The 19,892-nt window shown below is 37.9% G+C and overlaps 1 protein-coding gene across 2 annotated transcripts in view; it reads right to left on the bottom strand.

Moving 5' to 3' along the window:
* Positions 1-19,239, bottom strand: part of TTC33 (tetratricopeptide repeat domain 33) — a 43,659-nt gene extending 24,420 nt beyond the window's left edge. The window contains exons 1-2 of one of the 2 annotated variants that reach the window (XM_085043555.1): positions 19,156-19,239; positions 18,741-18,969 (exon numbers count right to left, since the gene is read on the bottom strand). In XM_085043555.1, coding sequence (XP_084899681.1) covers positions 18,741-18,961 — 221 coding nt within the window. In that variant the 5' untranslated portion in view covers positions 18,962-18,969; positions 19,156-19,239. Of the gene's footprint in view, positions 1-18,740; positions 18,970-19,142 lie in introns of both variants that reach the window. The other variant, XM_085043554.1, reaches the window with a different exon arrangement.
* Positions 19,240-19,892: the final 653 nt, after the last annotated feature.

The following is a 19,892-nucleotide window of genomic DNA, read 5'->3' as shown; positions in this document are numbered from 1 at the left end:
ATCCTGCTGGGTTTTGCTACCAATTTGTCAACAGTCTGCCAAGATAGTGAAGATACAAAGCAAGAGGAAGTTGTACATTCACGGAAACACTATGCCACATGGGCTCTGTGTGTGAACAGTAAATTACATAACTCTGCCTGTGAGCCTCAGAAAGCATGACCCAAGAGAAAGGACAACGGAATACCAGAATTACTTCCCAGACTAAGAACACAACAGCAGAGGGCTGGTGAAGGAAAGGTTTTCTGCAGGTACACATTGAACCACCTACTAAAGAGACTAACTGCTGACTTCCAGTTTACAGCATGGAGATACCCACAGGCCTATAAAATGGTTGTCTTTGCAGTGCATGTAGTTCCTTGAGAGGAAGGTCTGATAAAACACGTCTGCTCTATTCTTTTAAATACTTAGAAAAACAGGTATGTCTATTGCTGCTCCAGAAGAAACTAAGGACACTGTCCTTACTAAGAGAAAATTACCTATGTTGCTTGCTCTAGTAATGCAAATTTAGGAAAAATCTTTTGTTGCTTGCTCTAGTAATGCAAATTTAGGAAAAAAAGATAGCCCATTAATCAAAGAATGTTCTACCTCATTCTTCTGAAGGAAAACACTATATAAAATACTGTATTAAATATGTCATACTGAAAAAGATTCCTAGGGATATATGGCACAGTTGTAAAGTCAACAATCCAGTAAATGCTTTATGAAAACCACAAACCTTGGCTGAAGAAGGGCATTAACACAGGTGTAGTGCTGCAAAGCAAATAATTTTAAAAATAGATAATTTTGCTGTTTCTCAGGATCATTTTCTGAGCTGAACTGTACATCTCTACCACTGTACTAATGTGAGGAGAATTAGGTTTGAGAAAGAAAGCTTCAATATAAATATGACATCTACTTTGGGTCTAATTAACACATATTCAATGAGCATACAATTTGCTATTCCCACTTCTTAGAAATTAAAAACAAGCTCACATTCAGTTGCATGATTAGCAGGTCACAAGCCTGTATGCATCAGCTGAGCTCCAAAAATTGCCATGTCATGGCTGAAAAAATTGAAGTAATGAATTTTTGCTTAAAGTTGTTCCACTGAGGTCTGCCAGAACTTCTCTCCATATGTCTGACATGGAGAGAGAGTACACATCTTCCAAACACATGCCATGGCACAGCTGATGTTTCACAGAATGTTCTGAGATGGAAGTGACTCGTTGCAACCATCCAGTCCAACTCCTGGCCCTGCACACAACACCCCAAGAGTAACACATGTGCCTGAGAGCATCAGCAGCAGCGAGGTGACCTACTTGAATTCCAACACCACATCTGGAGTCTAGTTCTGGGCTGACCAGTGTGGCAGAGACATGGACATACTGGAGTGAGTCCAGCAATGGGCCACAAAGATGATTTAGGGCTTGGAGCATCTCTCATATAAGGGGAGGCTAAGAGAAAGAAGACTGTGCAGCCTGGAGAAGGGGAGGCTCAAGAGGAATCTTTCCAAGGTGTAGAACTACCCAATCTGGAAGTGGGGCAGGGAGTTCAGAAGATGGAATCAGACTCTTCTCAGTCATGACCAGTGACAAGACAAGAAGCAGTAGGCACAAAATGAAGCACAGAAAATTCTGTTTAACCATACCTTCATCACTGCAGATACCCAAAATGCAACTCAAAAATGTCCTGAGCAACCTATTGTAGCTGACTTTGCTTTAAGCAGGAGCTGGAGGAAAAATCTCCTGGAGTTCACTAGGATTATATGATACTAAGATATCAGCAAAATCAGTGATACATGATTTAAGATATTATTACATGTTGGCCAAATGAAAACAAATTTTAAACAAAATATAAAATGACAAAAAATAGATCCATTAACTGTTAGATCTCTGGGATGGCTATAAAAATTTATCTAATGTAATAGTAAAGTCACTGAATATTAATAATGAACATATCCTGTTTTTACAGATTATAAAACAGTATTTCCAGAAAAAACTAAAACCCTTATGCATTTATACATTGTAGCTAAGCACCTAAACATTAATGCAAAGCATTTTTAAGAAAAGACTATCACATTTTGAAATACAGAATTCTATTTATGTGAGTACACACACACAGTATACTTATCTACCCACAGTGATCTCAGTCAAGTAACATACTTCATTACAAAAAAATTTATACAGTTATAATCAAAATTCAGTTAGTATTTTCTCTTCTTTATTGCAAAGCTGTAGAAAGGAATAAATTATTGACAACTGGATACATCCGGAATGGCTTCAGTGTACAAGGCGTGATGGATTTAGACATTTTTTATTTAGCAGCACATGAAATCCCATAGCTCCCCTAAAGTACTAAAACTGCTCTCTTCAGACATGCTACTGACCATCTGGGAGCTATAGAAACTTGGCACGTTTCTCTGCAGCTTGCTAGACTTTTGAAACAAACATCTCATGCTTACACTTCACTTTTTCAACACCACTTCTGGGAAAACAGGATCTCTTGAACTCTTAAACAAAATCATTAAAACAAGTTTTAAAAAAAATGTTTCAGACTTCTTGGTAAAAAACCAGCAACATTCAAATTAACACAGAAATCAATTTTTGAATCACATACAAATAATGCTAAAAAACATCTCTACAGCTCATGTAGGATTTAGAGTCCTATATTTTTACTCTCAGGCTTGCTACAGGCTGATTCTTCAGGAACAGAGTGAGACAGGACATAATCAGAGCGACACTGAAAAAATCTGTATATATACTATAAAGAGGAAATGCTATTAAATTCAGACAAAATGAGACACATTTGCAAGAGAGAGGCAGAGTACAGGAGCACAGTGTCAGGTGAAGGCATGAGGAAACCTGACACCTGGGATTTCTTTTAGACTTGGACGGATACTCCTACAATCAGATGTTACAGGAGAATGAAGAAAAATACAGAGCTGAGAAAGGGAAAGCAAATTTCAAAAAGAATATGCTTAATTGTCAAAGATTCCTATGGCAGAGGAGGAACACAAATTGTCTGTGGCCACCAGCAACACTATCCAGAACAATTTTAACCTAGTGCAGGGTCAAATTCTGAGGTCATTGGAAACCAGAGAAAAAGAACACCAGTCAGTAATTATAGAGAGAACATAAAAAGAGAAATGAAAATTAAAGCAGAAGTTGATTACAGGAATAAACTTCCCTTTTTAAGCTGGGAGATGATGCAGGGCTAGATTGGTGGTAGAAAAGAGTCAAACAGGTGAATGAGGAAACTAAGAAGAATAAGGGACAATGAACATAACATGGCTTTTTTGTGTTTTGCTTTGGGAAGCATGTATGTATATGCCTATACTTGTGCTTAGTCTTCAAAAATACCATCGTTACTTAAGCTCTGACAGAAGAGAATTATATAGTTGGTTAACAAGCAAGTTCAAAGCACATATTTTTCTTTTAAAACACCCTTTATGTTCAGTGAAACAAAACAAGAAAGTTGCATATTACTAAAGAAACTCTTAGTTAAACCTACCAATCACATGCAAAATTCTAGATACCAGATATTCTACAGCTTTATTTCTGGCCTTGCTGTAGATTCTACCTGGACTTGGCACTGCTACTTCATATTCTCCTCTCAAAATAAGGATTTAATAGAAAACTTATATAACACAGAGGAATTTACTTACCTGCAATAAGATTACACCATCCTGACTGTCAGAAGTGCTAAGAAATATGCTGCTAATCATCTGCAGTAGTCCTAAGAACTTGGTACTGCGATTTTTAAGTGAGAATTGCTAATATCTCAAGTTCTCTATACGAACTGTTAATTCAGACACCGGAGTGTTATTTGGAGTGGAGGAAAGTAATTCCAAGAAATTACACTTCTTTCAATTAAGGGGTGGCTTTGCTGGTTTTGTTTTGTCATGAAAACCACAAGTTTTCAATCACAAGTGACTACTGTCACTGACTGCATACCTGATTAACCACAGAAAAATTAACATATAAACTGCAAAGTATTTAGATTTTTACCATGTAAAAACTAGAAACTGCACTATGGATAAACGTCTGCCCTTCAGGAAGAGACAAAATAAATAAGCTACTTCTACTGTACTCTATTAACACCAAATTGTCAGGTAATCGCAAAACAGAACACAGATATGTGTAAAAATGTACAACGAAATACCTTAATTCATTAGAGAGCATGCAACATTTGAGAACTTTTTTACAGACAGGCAAATCTTTTACCTGTATTTCTACAATAGTTTCTCTATAGCTGCAAGTTATGTAACATACCTGTTTTCTGTTTAGAAAGGAATGTTAACAACAGACTTGTTGATACAGAGGAAATAACAGCTATATTCACATACTGCAACTCATACTAGAGTGCTTAGGAACAGAAATTGTCAAGATATTCCACACCACTAAGAAATATTCTCACACAGAAGAACATTTAGTATGTTGCGTAACTAGTGTTCATTTAAGAACATTGGAAGGAATAAACATAGATTACATTCATGTGGTTAAAATTCAGTTTCAAATGTTTTTATGTTCACCATCAGTATCAGATTAGACCACAACTGGTAAAAAAGGCAACACCTAAGAATCCCTCTACAGGGTGTAAAAGCTGCTTTCCAATCATCTGTAAACATGTGGGGCGCTTTGTTAAATACCAGACCTGTAATTTAACATAATTAGAATTGGGTATTTATTGTCATTTTAGAGGTGAGAGCTCTGTAGGAAGCCCAAATAAACAGGGACAAATAAGACCAGCATGGAAATACAAAAAACAAATCAAGTTTTATTGCAACTCAAGCTGCTATTTTCATTATTTAAGCAGTATGAATTGACTATCCTGCAAGCTTCAAAAGAGAATTACTTGTATCACTTCAGTAAAATCAATTCACTCGTTTACTGCTCTATAAAGAACTTGCAAATTAATATAAATCAAGTATCAGACATTGCAATAGCTGTAGTATTTTAAGTATTCACAGAGAAGTAATGCACACTTATTGCTGAAATGAAATTTTAAATAGAAAGCTTTAGTTCCTCAAAACTTTTCAACAGCAGTTCCTCTGAAAGGAACAAACAGGAAGGAAAAAACTGTTAGGCTGCATTTGAAGCAATACTCTGGTCTTGAGAATTACTTGTTCAGATATCCTTTAGACACATAGTAGTGGAGGCCAGAATGATAGGTGTCAGCTGGTTTGTTCTTAGCTGTGAAGGCATTTATTCCTTTTAACCTTTTAAATATTTGCCAACAGACAGCAGACAGCTCTCTCTTAATTCACATTATGATCCTAACGGTTCTCAGAAATCAGACAGAGAAATTAAGGCCCTAAGTCAACAGCACCAAAAAAAAAAAAAAAATCCGGGCTTTAAATACGAGCATTCCTCTATCTTTCTGAAAATTACTTATTGCCAAACTACGATACTCAACTGTAAGCTATTAACATGATGAAACATTTTCAGAGAGGTGACACAAAAAAAGCAACAGTCTGCTCTCACTGAATTCCAATCAGTGCCATTTCATGTAGTTGACATGCTTTCGTTATCTGTGTTAAATAATGTAATTTTGCTTCATTTTCTTTCTCTCTATTATTTATGGCCTCTTTACAATGTTTGCTGATGTCAAAATTACAGAATAGTAATGACAAACATCACAGACAACAGAGAGAAAGACAAAGACAGAGGAAATGTATACTTCTTCATTCTATTTTCATACTTAAAAGGCAATTTTATTTTTTCATTGAAGTTCCAATAAATTAAATATGCACGTACTCTATAAAGCTCCCACATAGCTGAAACTATTAGAAAGCATTGATTTCAAATTACTATGAAGTATTAATGCAAATAACTAGTCAGCAAAAGCCATGAAGTCTCCTGAAACAAGTGAAATATAGATGTGTAATAAACACAATAGTCTATCTACTAGGACATAATATACACATATACAGATTGTATGGAGACTGGGTATCACTACCTAGAATTAAGGAAACTATCATACTTCCAAATCTCAAGACAACTAAGAACTCATCCACATGAAAGTGGCAAGAAGAGTCAAACTCATCGCTATCAGCACTACAGCAACCAGGGGTGGTGACCTTCAGCATCACTAGACAAAAATGTTCTGCACAGGGTCAGATGGGTTAAATTTGTGCTTCAAATTCCATGACAGAGCTGCTAAATCACCTACAATGCTGTCCCTACTGAAATGCAACCGTACAGGAACTGTTCAGACTGATGGTTTTGGCTGGCACTGTCATTTTGCACACATAAAGCAATGCCTGTCAAAAGAGAGGAACAGCAAGAACTGTTACAACCATCTACTTCAATATTTTTCCCCACAGCACAGCACGAAACGTAAAATAAAACATCAAAGATTCAACAGAAGATTAACATATCAGATGTTTTTATCTGCACTGACTACTGGATAGGAATACTTCAGCCATTTGTTCAAATTATCCCATGCTTCTGAATTGTAACTTGTAAAATTAATTCTTCCTCTAAGTCTTACTTTATGACTAAAATCCTATGCTCCACCAAGCAGGAAATATCTACAAAGAATATTTTGAGTTTTGAAAGGTAGTACCATCAATAGATTCACTTTCAAAAAACCAAACAAGACAACCAACCCTAGTTTGTCGTAATAAATCACAGGGTGTAAAGCATCTATAAACTGGAAGATCCTTTCTGGGGGAAAAACAAAAATGAAGCAAAGCTTGGTAGCTTCAGGGCTGCATTCTGGAGAATGGATCTGTGTCTCAGTTATAAAAACATGCCCTTTAACATATATTCTTTACTACCTTCTCTCTTTACACGTTACGCTGACTACACTGATTAAATGTACATAATTAACTCTGATTTACAAAAGCCTATCTCTCTACAATTCCTTTACCCAAATTTAAGGAAAGCTACCATCTACAAACTCTAACAGCATCAACAAATTTTCTTTGGACGGAGGCACATACTCACCTTGACTTTTTTTTCCAGTTTTACTCAATATATGTGATTTTTCTCTCTCAATCTCAATTTATTGTCAGAATATAATGACCAAAACTAAGTAACCTGGACACCCTCACAATCAGTTAAACTAAATAAAAAACAATAAATTGCCCAGAAAAAAAGAGCCAGGTTAAAGATTTTTCATATTTATACAATACTCAGTGTCATAACACCAGTAATTTGCATAAAACTTCCTCAGGTTTTATTACAGCAATTTATTCTGAAAATTAATTAGGACATTTTAATAATTATTATTCAAATTTTAAAATTAATTTATTTCATTCTGTATATGAACAACTCTTCTAATTTCTCTTCCAGTATTGCTTGCATTCCTTTCTCACTTTTGAACACCAAAAAAGAAATCAGCTACTAAAATAAATAATTTCTGAAACCTCATTCATTCAATTCCACCCACAATACAAAAGTATTGGAATTCTGCCACATTTCTGCAAGGAAAACATGTTTCAAGGACTCTACAACTTCCTGCTAAGAGCATCCTCAAAAGTTGTTGTGCATTCTCCTCACTTTGGATTATTTTCTTGTCCCTGCTTTGCACCAGTATAAAAAGGCTTTTGCTTCTTGAACCAAGTCAACAGCCTAATCCAGGTTATGACCAGTCCAAACAGTTTGTTTTAAAATACCAAGCAGCTCCCCAGTGTAATTCTCCTTTTGGAGAATTCTCCCCTTTGGAGAATTACACTGGAGAGTGTTACACCAGAGAATTACTTTACCAAACAAGACAGCTGTTGTGATAGTAATGAAACTGAATGCATTATAAAAAAATGGCATTTTAGCAAATAGTATCGTATCACCTTCAAACTCAGAGCTCTGCAAAAAGACTTTCTAAACTGACAGTGACAGAAAGATGGTCTAGCAGGGGCTGACTAAAATGAAGTTTATTTTCTGGACTGGAAAATAATACACACCTTTTTTTTATTAAGCCCTTATTTAAGTCTTTTCCAAGGTGTCAGTAAACACTAATCAAATCAGAAACGCTCTTTGAGGACTGGAAGCTGAAACATTTCACAGAATGATAAATCTATTTGAAAATATGCAGTATTTTAAAAATGTCCAGGAAAATTAATTCAGTGTGAGCAACACCAGGAAAGGTTAGCCTTCTGGTAAACAAAGGAGTTTCACTCACAGCCTAGAATTAAAACAATTTTAAAACATCTATGTCAACATCCAAATCCATTGAAGGTGAAGTTATCACAAGAGCCAACTCCCAGAAAAAGAAAAATTTATATTAAATCTTCCAGACAAATATAGCTTTCCACAGAGAAGTCTAGGCTGCAGACTCCTTTCAGTAAGTTTATGCTATTCAACATATTTAACAGGTGCCTTCTATTTTTAACATTAAAACAGGACTGTGGAGCCAGCTGAATACAATCCACTATTCACTGCCAAGATCTCATATCCAAAGACCGTAGCTGAAAAAATCCCTGCAACCATGAAATGGATTTTGTTTAACCATCATCTCTTAATTTTTGCAGAAGACAAAAAACTTGAGCCGTGCATGGTCTACTACACTGGATTACTATTACCAGCTGACATGTCAAAGACAAAACATTGTTTTTCAATGTTTGCCCTTTAGTTGCTACAGCCAGTAAAACTCCAGAAAAACTTGCATGAAAATGCATCTAATTCATGCTAAGAAGGCAGCCTGTAAAAAATATTAATTACTTCGAACTGGCTGCAAAACAGCAAACTTCAGTTCTTCATAAAATTTCTGTGACTGTTTTTCAGAAGGCACAAAAAGAAAGGAGGCTTGCATTATCTCTTTCACTGTACGGTACGGCTGTACTGGACAGCATCCATACGTAGAAAGGCATGCTTCCTGTCTAAAACCTCTGAATTACAGTATTTAAACACAATAGTATAAAATTGAGGATGATACCATAAATACTGTGATTCCTCTCTTTGAGAGCAGGACGAATCTATGGTCACCCAAATGACTGTACTAAGAGAAATGTACAATGTTTATCACCCATTTCATATGGGTCAGATGGTGTACCAAAAGCACCTGACAATGTATTTTAACATTTTTGTCATGTTAGGACTCTCTCTGCACCTACCCCCATCAAAAAAGTGTACTTTAGTTTGTACTGCTATAATTGGAGAAAGTAACTGCAAGTAAAGTCCCTTACAAGCTAATTAGAAGTGGTTTGTTCAGAGTCTTGCAATAAAAGTGAAACAAGAAGACTCATTCAAAAACTGGTGAGTATTTAAAAGGCGTAAAAACTGAAGTCTGTCCTTTAAGTCCAAATATAATCACAGAGATCCATTTCAAATTTTAAGGGCAATATAATGACGTAACACAGGCAACACCTAGACAACAATACAGCACAAATGAAATAACTTCTCTCCCCTTCCCCTGTTGTTTGGCCAATCATTCCCATTTTTCTGTCTATTTTGTCAAAGCATTTGTGAAACAGACCAGAAGCAGCAACCAGAAAGAGACTAATTTCCAGCCAGGCTTCTTGTCTGGGCCTGTGACTAACTGGCACTGCAAGCTGGCTTCCCGCACAGTAAAAATAAAAATTGGGACCACTGCAAAGCAGTGGAAATGAAAGGGCAGTAGAATTAGGCCACACTGACCCCCAGCTCTAATCAGTTTACCCGGATGAAGTGCAATTTTTGACCAGGTACTTCCAAACAACCAAAGCTAGGTAGAATGCACACACCAGCCCATGCTTTCAGTTAACTCAGCCTGGCCGTAATTTAACAACTGTCTACAAAATTACTGCATTGCTAACTGCCATGTAAATAAATCAATAGGACAAAGAACAATGGAGGAAGTCACGATACACAATAAATTAAGTGTTTATAAATGTGATGACCACATGTTACTTATACAGGACCCTTCCAAGCAGTTATTCATGTGGCACTTCCACTATGCTATGAAGTCAACTCATTAACCACCATCAGTCCTACAACACCAAATATTTCCACAGTGTAATCTGAGCATGCATCCTTCTCAATTTTCACCACCTGCCATTTGAATTAATCCTTCAAAAGACCTGGCTGAACAAGATGTAGTTGATAAGAGAGTTTTTATTCTGAGTCTTTACTGCCAAGCCTCCTTTTCAATTTACGGATACTTTTACATTATGCCACAGGATATGGAGGACACCTTTTAAGGAGCTAGAAAACAAGCTGGCATTATATATAGAAACCAGGATTTTATAACAAAATACACTGCCATATCCTAGTTCTGTAGAAAACCCCTGACCAAATGGTCAATTACAATTCCTTAAATTCGGTACATTTTAATTTTGGAAGATATGGATAACAGGTACACATCATGTTCAATATGGATCAGGGAAGGAATACTAAATTACTATTTAAAAATTAAATTCCATGAATGACAGAGACAGGATAAGTAGCTGCCATGGAGGGGGATATTATCTTGGTCAGCAACAATAACTAGACTTAAAGAGTAACTGAACAAAGCTATTAAATCAGGAAACCACTTAATTTTTTTTCCTTGCTGCTTCCCCTATGAAGGGAAATAATATTATGAAAAATAATTTCTAAATCCAAAGGTTTTATTATTCAAGTAAAAGCAACTGGATGTATTTAATGCTAGATCTGGTCAAAAAGCAAAACCACAAAACTGTCACTTTAAAAAAATGAGATATGACCACATTTTACAGTATCCATGTTATCATTAATACAGGGGATTAATATATGATACCATTAATTCATGGGATCCTATGAAGAATGTGGAAAAGGCCTCAGTTTGTATTTCTCTACAAAAACTGCTTATATTATTAATGTAATTTGCTAGGTGTTGCTAAATTGTATCATACTAGGCATATAAATAATAGAATTGCTTACATTTAAAAGCTGCACCCTTAGCATGCCTAACTGAAGTTATAGACAAAATCTCTAAGCTCAAGCATGTTCTTTAAACCGCTAGGTAGACTTCTGCATCCAGGTATTCACATGAACCTCTAACTGCCACCTACCAGGACAGACCTGCTAGCAGGAACTGGTTTTTACAGGAGGGCAGTAGTGCTGACTATACTGCCACCATGTCACCTTTTAAATGACAATCCCAGTCTCAGACAGTTTATCACAATAACATCCAGGAAGAGAAAAGGAATGAAGACAGTGTCAGAAATCAAGCCAGCTGTGAGGGAAACTCACACTGAAGCCCTCCACCTCAACACAGCCCTTAGAGGACACAAAAATGCAGCAGCAGCGCTCTGTTATATATAGTGAGCATCACAAGGTTGTGAATGTTCATGTGGGAAAACATCTCAAACTTTACTCCACTTTTGTACACTTCACAAGGCTAGAAATGTGCCAGCCCATGTGCTTTCAGATATTTTAATTTTTCAAGCACAGCTATGATAATGAGTGATAAAAATTAAATGCAAAATATTTTCATACAATATGTAACAATATAACAAAAATACAAGTAATGAGATAACAATATTCATATTCTTGTATTATTTATTTACATTTGATTATGTTATATAGTTAAGAAGTGCCACAAAGGTATTCTGGGATTAGGTGCAACTGTCCTGCTGGGTCATAAACAAAAGTTGTCTGGAAAGCATGTTAGGAATGGGACAAAAAAAGAGAAACAGCAAGCAACGTAAAAATTTAGAAACTATAGTTTAGAAACTATTACTGCCTATCAAAATCTTAGACAAGTATTCATCAGTTTCCAGTAATTTCACATACATAGAAAGGATAGAAGAGAGGAACTGTCAGGCATAAATCCTCTACAGACAGATATTAACCTATACATTAAAAATTCATACATACTGATGAAACACTTAAGAACCCTTATGTTTCTTCAATTCTAGTAACATTACATATTTAATTCTGAGGGGAGATGTTAAGTAACAGACACAACTTTGAAGAGTTCACTTGTAAAAAACATTGCATAGGACATATCCAGTGAAAAACTCAGCTTTTCACCTATAAAATTCTGTAAATTATATCTCATGCACAGAAGAACAAACCCTCTACACAGAAATACAAAGGCAGGTAACACAAATTACCCTTCCTTCACGACCAAAAATGTGCTGATAGACCAAATTCCCTTCACCTAAGTTTAGATACCTAACCTGAGGTGTTTACAGGAGGACTGCAGTCATCCTGTAGCCTCACAGGCTGTACCTCTTTCTCCTCACAATGTCAAGAGACCTTGAATGAATACTGATTCGTATCTTGGCTGACAACAATAACTGCCTAGTTATACAGCATGATACACAGGCACCAATTAAATTATGCTTTCTCTTCAGGAAAATATAAATATATATATATTTATATTGTGGAATAATATATATATATATATTTTTAAAAATATGTATATATTATTCCACAGTCTGCTGTTGGTGTATGAATACTCCTTCTCCTCCTATTTACAAATATATACATACAGAAATATGCACACATTCAAATGCAGATGGCTCGTATGGTGTCACATTTCAATATCCTCAAGGAACAACAATTCTAACAAAAAGATACTCTCAAAACTATTCAAACTCTGGGTACAGCTTAAGTAATCTACAATTCTTGCACTCTCAGAAAAATCTGCACTAAATTAGTAACAATTTCATAACTGAACTCCTGCTTTGCCAAATAATAACCAGCTGTTGGAAAATAATGTTTCCCAGAACAAAAAGAAAATAGCTAATTTAAAGAAAAATTACAACTTAAATGAGAATAACTACTTAAACAGTCTGCAAAGAACTTCCTCCTCAATCAGAGGGGCCAGCTAGATGCATCACCAGGAAGCAACAACTCTATCAGTAAGTGACAAAAAAAACAAAGCTAGCAATAAAAATTAACTTAGAGGAAAAAAAAACGTGTTACTTCACACAACCGTTTATGGGAGGGTGTTAAATACTGCAAAACACTGCACTTTTTAGTTCTGTAGAAAGGTTATGATGCCTGAAAAACAATCCATATGTTCTGACTAATAAGAGAGAAGCTGTAACATGCTTTCTTCAAAAAACAAAGGTACAAAGTCCATACTTGTTCAGTCTTTTCTGTTTCAGTTCATGTGTTCTGCACCTAGGACTTCCAGCTTACACACCCTTTGTCTCTTTAGTGAGCATATCATGTGTACAGCATTCCCAAGGATGTGAGAGTAAGTTTTATATAGACACAAAATAGACAGTAATGCCAAACACTGAAAAACTTTTAAAAAGTGATGAGGTATTTTGACTACAACTCAGTTTTAATCAAGCCCCTCTTTGCACTGTATAATTTTACTTACAGTGTGAAACCTACTTATGTTATCTGCATTTTTGCATGACTGACCCTAGAAAACTCTCAACCTAATGAAATAATTACTGATTCTAAAGCTTTTCATTTTGTTTGCAGAACACTGGTATAGGTAATTCACTCTGAAGGATGTAAGCATTATATGCAATAGCTGATTATACCTGGCATGCAAATTACATCCAAACTGATACCAAACAGTTATTTTCAGCCTAAAAGGAACAGCAGGCACGAGTACTTACTATACACTCCTAGTTTCATTATAAGCACTTTCCAGTGATTTCTCCTATACTTAATCATAAAAATCCACACTGTGCAGGGCTTTCAGATTACTCTTACGCAACATTCAACATTGCCAATACGCTATACTGACAGCCTATCTGAATTTTAGACTTTATACATGAAGTCAGAAATAAAGTTCATAGACTCCCAGATTATCTACTGAATCAATCCTTTTAAGTTTTTTAACTTTTAAAACACATCTTTGCTTTAAATGAGATTAGTGGAGATGGTAAGAAGGCAGAGCAGTTTTTTTAGTTTCTTTCTGCACCCGAAGTATTCCACCAAAGACACTAAGTAAATCAAAATTTAAAAAGTCAAATTCAAATCAGAGGAACTACTTTCTGTATTCCAATTGTGTCCAAAGTTTTAAAGGGATATACTTACAGAATGGCCAAGATTGGAAGGGAATTCTAGAGATCATCTAGTCCAATCATCTGCTCAAAGCAGGGTCAGCTGAGGGAGGTTGCTCTGGTTATTGTCAAGAGTATCAACACGGATGGAAAATCCACACCATTCCATATCAATCTGTCAGCTCCCAGAAACCATGACCTGTTGTCATGACCTTTCAAGTGCAGTTGAAGAATCTTTGTGATGACATCCATCAGTTCCCACAGCACTCTGGGATGGACCTCATCAGGTACCTCTACACATCAGGTTTATTTAAACATTTCAGTCTGACTCACCCAGAGTAAGTCTTCCTTGCACCAGACTTTCCCTCTGGTCCGTTGGACTTGAGGTTCCTGAAGGCAACACTTACCAATAAAGACTAAGGCAAAGCAGGCAGCAAGTGCCTGTTCTGCATCCTTTCTTATTAGATTCCCCATGACATTCAGCAGAAGACCCACATTTTGTCTTCCTTTTGTTGCTGATACACCCATAGAAGCCGTTCTTGTTGCCCTTCACATCCCTCCCCACATTCAACTCCACATGGGCTTTGGCTTTCCTAACTTCATCCCTGCACACTCAGACAGAGTCTCTATGGTCTTCCTGGGTCACCCAACTCTGTTCTCACCTCTTGTAAATTTCCATTTTATGTTTGGATTCTGTCAGAAGCTTCCTGGATATCCACACAGGGCTCTTATTCACCTTTTCATTATTTCCTCTTCATCAGGAAGAACCATTCTTGAGGGGAGAAAATTTGAAACAAATGCCACCTACTCTACTGGATGCCTCTTCTCTTTAACATATCCCATTTTTTCTAGGCTCCTTTACAATGTAAAACAGCCTGTTCAACTGCTGAAATGTTTTTGCCAAAGGCAGCTGCTGGAATCTTCTGGGAAACCTCTTTATTAACACTGTATTATGTAAGTAACATTAGTTTTATTGACTGAAACTTGAAAGGCAATTTCAACACAATGATCCCTACCCTTTGCCATGTTAGTTGCATCAAAATGAATTAGCAATATAATCTGAAAACAATTTTATTACTTTCATAACTCATTTTTAATGAAGTATTTATCATAATCTAAATCTAAAACACATGGGTAAATGGAACAAATACAACTGGTAGAATCTGCACCACCTGCTAGGGATACTTCAGTAACATTTCACTTACCACTACATTAAGCATACTTTTTAAAGGTGTGTGCCTCATCATCTGACATCCTACAATATCTAGTGAGAAAAACAAACTGATCTACAGAGTATGTAGCTAAAAAATCACAAACTAGACATCTGGGAGTCATGCTGACATTAGCATCAAAGGAAAAAGTCTCATGTGCGAAAACGTGGGAAAAATGACCCTTCAGAAAAGTTCTTTTTTTTTCAACAGATTAGAAAATTAAATTAAGCAATTCTAGAAAATTATACCCTCTAGAAAAGTAAACAGTTTCATGAAAATTAGCTTGTTATCTGATCTGTTCACTGCACTTTGACATGTCCTTGTTTAATTTGCTGCTACAAAATCTGAGGGAAATAAAAATTAAAATATTATTCACTGTAATTTAGACATCAAGTGACAAAGTGAAAGAATTTTTTTAAATATAGGGGAACCTCCAACATAAGAGTGTTCCAGATGAAAATGTGACCTTCCAAATCAAAACGGAAATTTTTACTCTTTTTCAGTGCAATGAGCAATAAACATCATCAGAAACGACAGCAGTATTAACTTTCCTTTAGCAAAACTGAAAAAATTAAGTGCAAATCATCAAGGATCTAAACTCGGCACTGTCTACTCGCAGCAGAAATCCTGAGAAGAGCTCTATCACCACCTACTGGCAGCTACCGAAGTTCGTGGTTTGAAAACAGCACAGGGATGATTGCAAAGCTACTGCCTGGACAGGCAACTCGGTTATACTGAGGACACAAGTCTGACGCAAGTTTTTCTTCCTGCTGTTAGCTCTCACACGCTATGTATTTAAGGACATTATACTTCACTGTTTACCTGCACCTCAACCATTTCATAACCATGTGGCCAGAGCCAAAGGCTTACCTACCTCCCAGTCAAAAAACACTGTAACGGCAAATTGCTGTGTTCAAAATACTAAGGCAGAGCACATGAATTTATGATGGATTTACAACAGTGTAGGACTATCAACACAAAAAAACCCTGGATTGGGATTACTGGGTTTTGGGCTTGCTTTTCAGTTGTTTTTTTTCTCTTAATTCCAATGTATGTGGGCACATACATACTTGGTGTCTCAAGATTGATATTCCACCAGTATTTTAAGTTTCTTATAAGGAAAAAAACCTCTCCTCTAGAATATTCACCATACTTTCCACCAACAGACAATATTCTGTTTATAGAAATCACAGAATACCCTGAGTTGGAAGGGATCCACAGGGACCATCAAAGGCCACCTCCTTGCCCTGTGCACGACAGCCAGAGCAGCAACATGTGCCTGTGCCCAAAAGACTGTGTGTGTTTGTACATAGCTGTTTCATTGCTCCTTCTCACACGTCAAAAGAGCAAATGTGATAATTCTGCCACACGTCTGCCTTTTCTTGCTGTTCTGACAAGACCACCCATTTACAAACTGTCTTCAACACTGCCTACTTACCAGGTTTCTAGGTCAGGATCTCCTTAACTGTTTTTCACACTAACACATCCACTGTGATGATAAACTTAGTCTGACACCTTTTTCTGGTAGACTCCTAATCTTTCCTCCCATCCCACAAAAACACAAAATATGGATCAGAAACTGCCATCTTCATCACTGTTGTTCTGCTGTGTGTCTGTCTGTCTCAGCTTAACAGCTTCATGCACACACATTACAACAGATAAAAATACTCCTCAAGCAGCTCCATGAAAGCTGAAAAGCCACAGTGGGCCACCACCTCCAGAATAATCCCCCCACGCCACTCCCAACTTTGCCAACACGCAAATAAAGCAGGCTGCATAAATTCTGGTGTCCAAGAAGCTCATTCATTATTCCTTCCCCCAAAGAAGCACCAAGACCCACCTTACCAACACCAGTGATATCTCATTGATCCACACAAACAGACTTACATAGAGACTAACAAAACCATGGTGGGGCTTGTAACACCACCACTGCCTTCCATTACCAGAAAAATAAGCTAAGCAGACAAATAAAGCATAAACACAGTAATGACTATTTCAGCTAAGTAATAATGGGCCCACTTAAATTCATCGTATTAATTTTTGCCATGGACATTACCTCAGAGTCTCCCTACCATAAGAAATGAAGTTGAATTTATTACTTCCCATTCTTTCCCTTATCTAGCCGCACTGCTTCTTCACAAGTTTGTTTTCTTTTAGGATCCCCTTCACTCCAGAAGTAACACCAACTAAGAGTCAACCTTTGTTACTCACCAATGCTCAGTCTTTGCTTTTCTTCTAGAATGCTACACAATCCAACTCAAATCTTTCTTTAACTGTTACCACACTTTTGATATTTCAGGAACAATCCACCTTAAATATTTAATTTTTTTACATGAGTCTGCTTATGCTGTACAAATGTATATTCAAGAAATAGACCATGTAAGCCCAAACACAATTACAGCAACCATTTTCCACCAGAGAGAATAAACATGCCTTTCAGTCTGCTTCCTCAAGTTCCCTGCAATGGTACACCAACTATTCCACCTGTTTAAGTGAGAAAAGCCTCACACTGCCAGTTTAGCTTCCAACCTATGTGATTTTTTTTTTTAAGAGAAAAATCTGTCTGAAAGTTATATACCCCAACAGCACCGTATCACCGTGACTGCCTGAAGTGTATGGAGTGTGCTGGAGCAACTGATGGAAACTTGTTTCACGTGAGAACTGCTGAGCCTCAGACGTGAACATCAACTTCTTTCTCATACCTGTTATAAGCCATTGAGTTTCTCAGTAGCTCTTACAAGCACTTCTGATGGTAAACAGTTCTCACTAAATTCACAAAAAATGCTTATATTGCTAATTATGGATGGGTTAAGCTTTCGTGTTGTTTTCTAACTGACAGGTAATGGAGAAGTGAATTTCTAAGACCGAGCGAAGATAGTAAAAGCACCAAAAACTACCTGCTGTTCACTATGTCCCTGCCCTAAACAACATTTACAACAAATTAGTACTGGCTGCTGTTCAAGAGACTTACTGCACTTTAATTAATAGACAAAAAATCCACCAAAACATAAAGATATACAACATCCAAAGCAAAATAGAAAGAAGGCATAGGTATAACAGAAGACAGAAAATCAATCTCTGTTTAATACATGTAAGTAAAGTATTTATTAGTGATGAAAGATTAGAATGAAAACATTTAGAAATCTCTGCACTCCAAAAAGGACAGAACGGATCTACCTTTCTGCACTCAGAGCAGCTCCCTGGACCTGACTTTACAAAGCATTAGGCAGATGAACAGCGCATTAGCTGCTTAGTGGTGTTTGCCTGGGCACTGTGTGCAGGCAAACAGGCTTACTTTCAGCAAGAGAAAAAAGACACATTTTCAAGAGTAGCTAAAGCATTACTTAGGGTATGTCTTATCACACTGCATCTTATTTACCTGTTCAGCTTTCATATCCAACCAGTTTTTCATCTCTTGACTTCTACCATCTTGTTGTTGTTGTTGTTGTTGTTATGAGAACACACAAAAATAAGGTGGAATATAGACTTTGTTTCACAGCTGACAGCACCACCAAAGGCAAACACCCAATACCAGACAGTAAAAGCAGAATGAAGGAAATCATTCCTTTTTAAATTACGAAAAATTTCAATGCAAATATGATACTAGCAAATTACCCGTGTTTAGAGAAGGGATTAAAATATCCTACAGCACCTATTCAGTCAATAAAAAGAGAATAAGACAACATTAGTACCTTCTGTTTTCAGCCAAATTTGCACCTTCGTCCTTGAGCTCCTTACTTTTCCTTACACAATCTTCTAAGAGAATTTCCTTTCTTCTTTTAGCTGCATGCACCCAGTTAGCATCGTCATCGTCACCCCGATCCTTGTCATCCGCAGCTTCTGCTTCAAACTGCTGAGAAGTAGCTTTTGAGACCTTCTCACCAATCTTTCTCTTCCACCCAAAAGAAGCCATCTGGAGAACTAGGAGAAAATGCATTTTCAGTAGTTAGGTAATAAGGCATTTAAGTACACAGCAGGAAAACCACACCTCGCCCATCGCGAAGCTACAGGAGCAGCACAGAGGGGCACTCCCCCACAGAAAACCCTGCCCATCGGCTGCTCTGAGCTGTCAGCGCGGCACGCAGAGCCCTCACCCCGCGGCGCTACCTGCCGCTGTCCCGGCCGCCTCTCCCGGCTGGAAGCGCCCCGCCAGCCCCGGCCCGCCGCAGGAAGCGGAAAGGCGGGGCGGCACCGCAGCAACCGGGCAGAGCAGGAAGGAACGAGGAGCGGGAGGGGCGGTGGCAGGGACAGCCGGGAGCTGTAGTTCAGCCGGGAGCTGCGGTTCAGCCGGGAGCTGTAGTTCAGCCGGGAGCTGTGGTTCGCCGGCTCGGGTTGGCAGTGCTGCCTGAACGCCGTGAGGCGGCCGGCACGCCCCGCGCTGCCCGCGGGATGCGCCGTGAGGGCTGAGGCGGCGGCGGAGCGAGGGCGTGGGGGACTAAACACCGGTACCTGTGGGTGCCACCTGTGGGGGCCGTGGGGATCGAGTGCCGCCCGGGGAGAGGTCCGGGACGGCAGCAATGTCCCCTGCATGGACCGACTGCGCCCTGGGACAGCCGCCCCCCACCGCGGGGAGGCACTCCGGGCGGGAAGTGCCATCAGAAGTGACCCAGTCACATGGACGAGGTTTTTCTCTAAATGGGAAAAAATACACGCACACATACACCAAAAAAACAAATTAAAAAAAAAAAAAAAAAACAAAACAAAACACCCACCCACACAAAAAACCTCAACAAAAAGAGAAGAGAGGCTCCAGGGCTTAAACCTGCTCCCTCCTCACAGGGCCCAACACAAGGAGAAAAGCTCCATTCGTGGTGCGAGGCCAAGGCTGAGCGAAGATGCGACAC

This window comes from Lichenostomus cassidix, chromosome Z (genome assembly GCF_008360975.1).
Source record: "Lichenostomus cassidix isolate B80296 chromosome Z, HeHo_3.0, whole genome shotgun sequence".
In the NCBI taxonomy this organism is placed as follows: domain Eukaryota; kingdom Metazoa; phylum Chordata; class Aves; order Passeriformes; family Meliphagidae; genus Lichenostomus; species Lichenostomus cassidix.
This window is presented reverse-complemented; position numbering and strand designations above follow the sequence as displayed.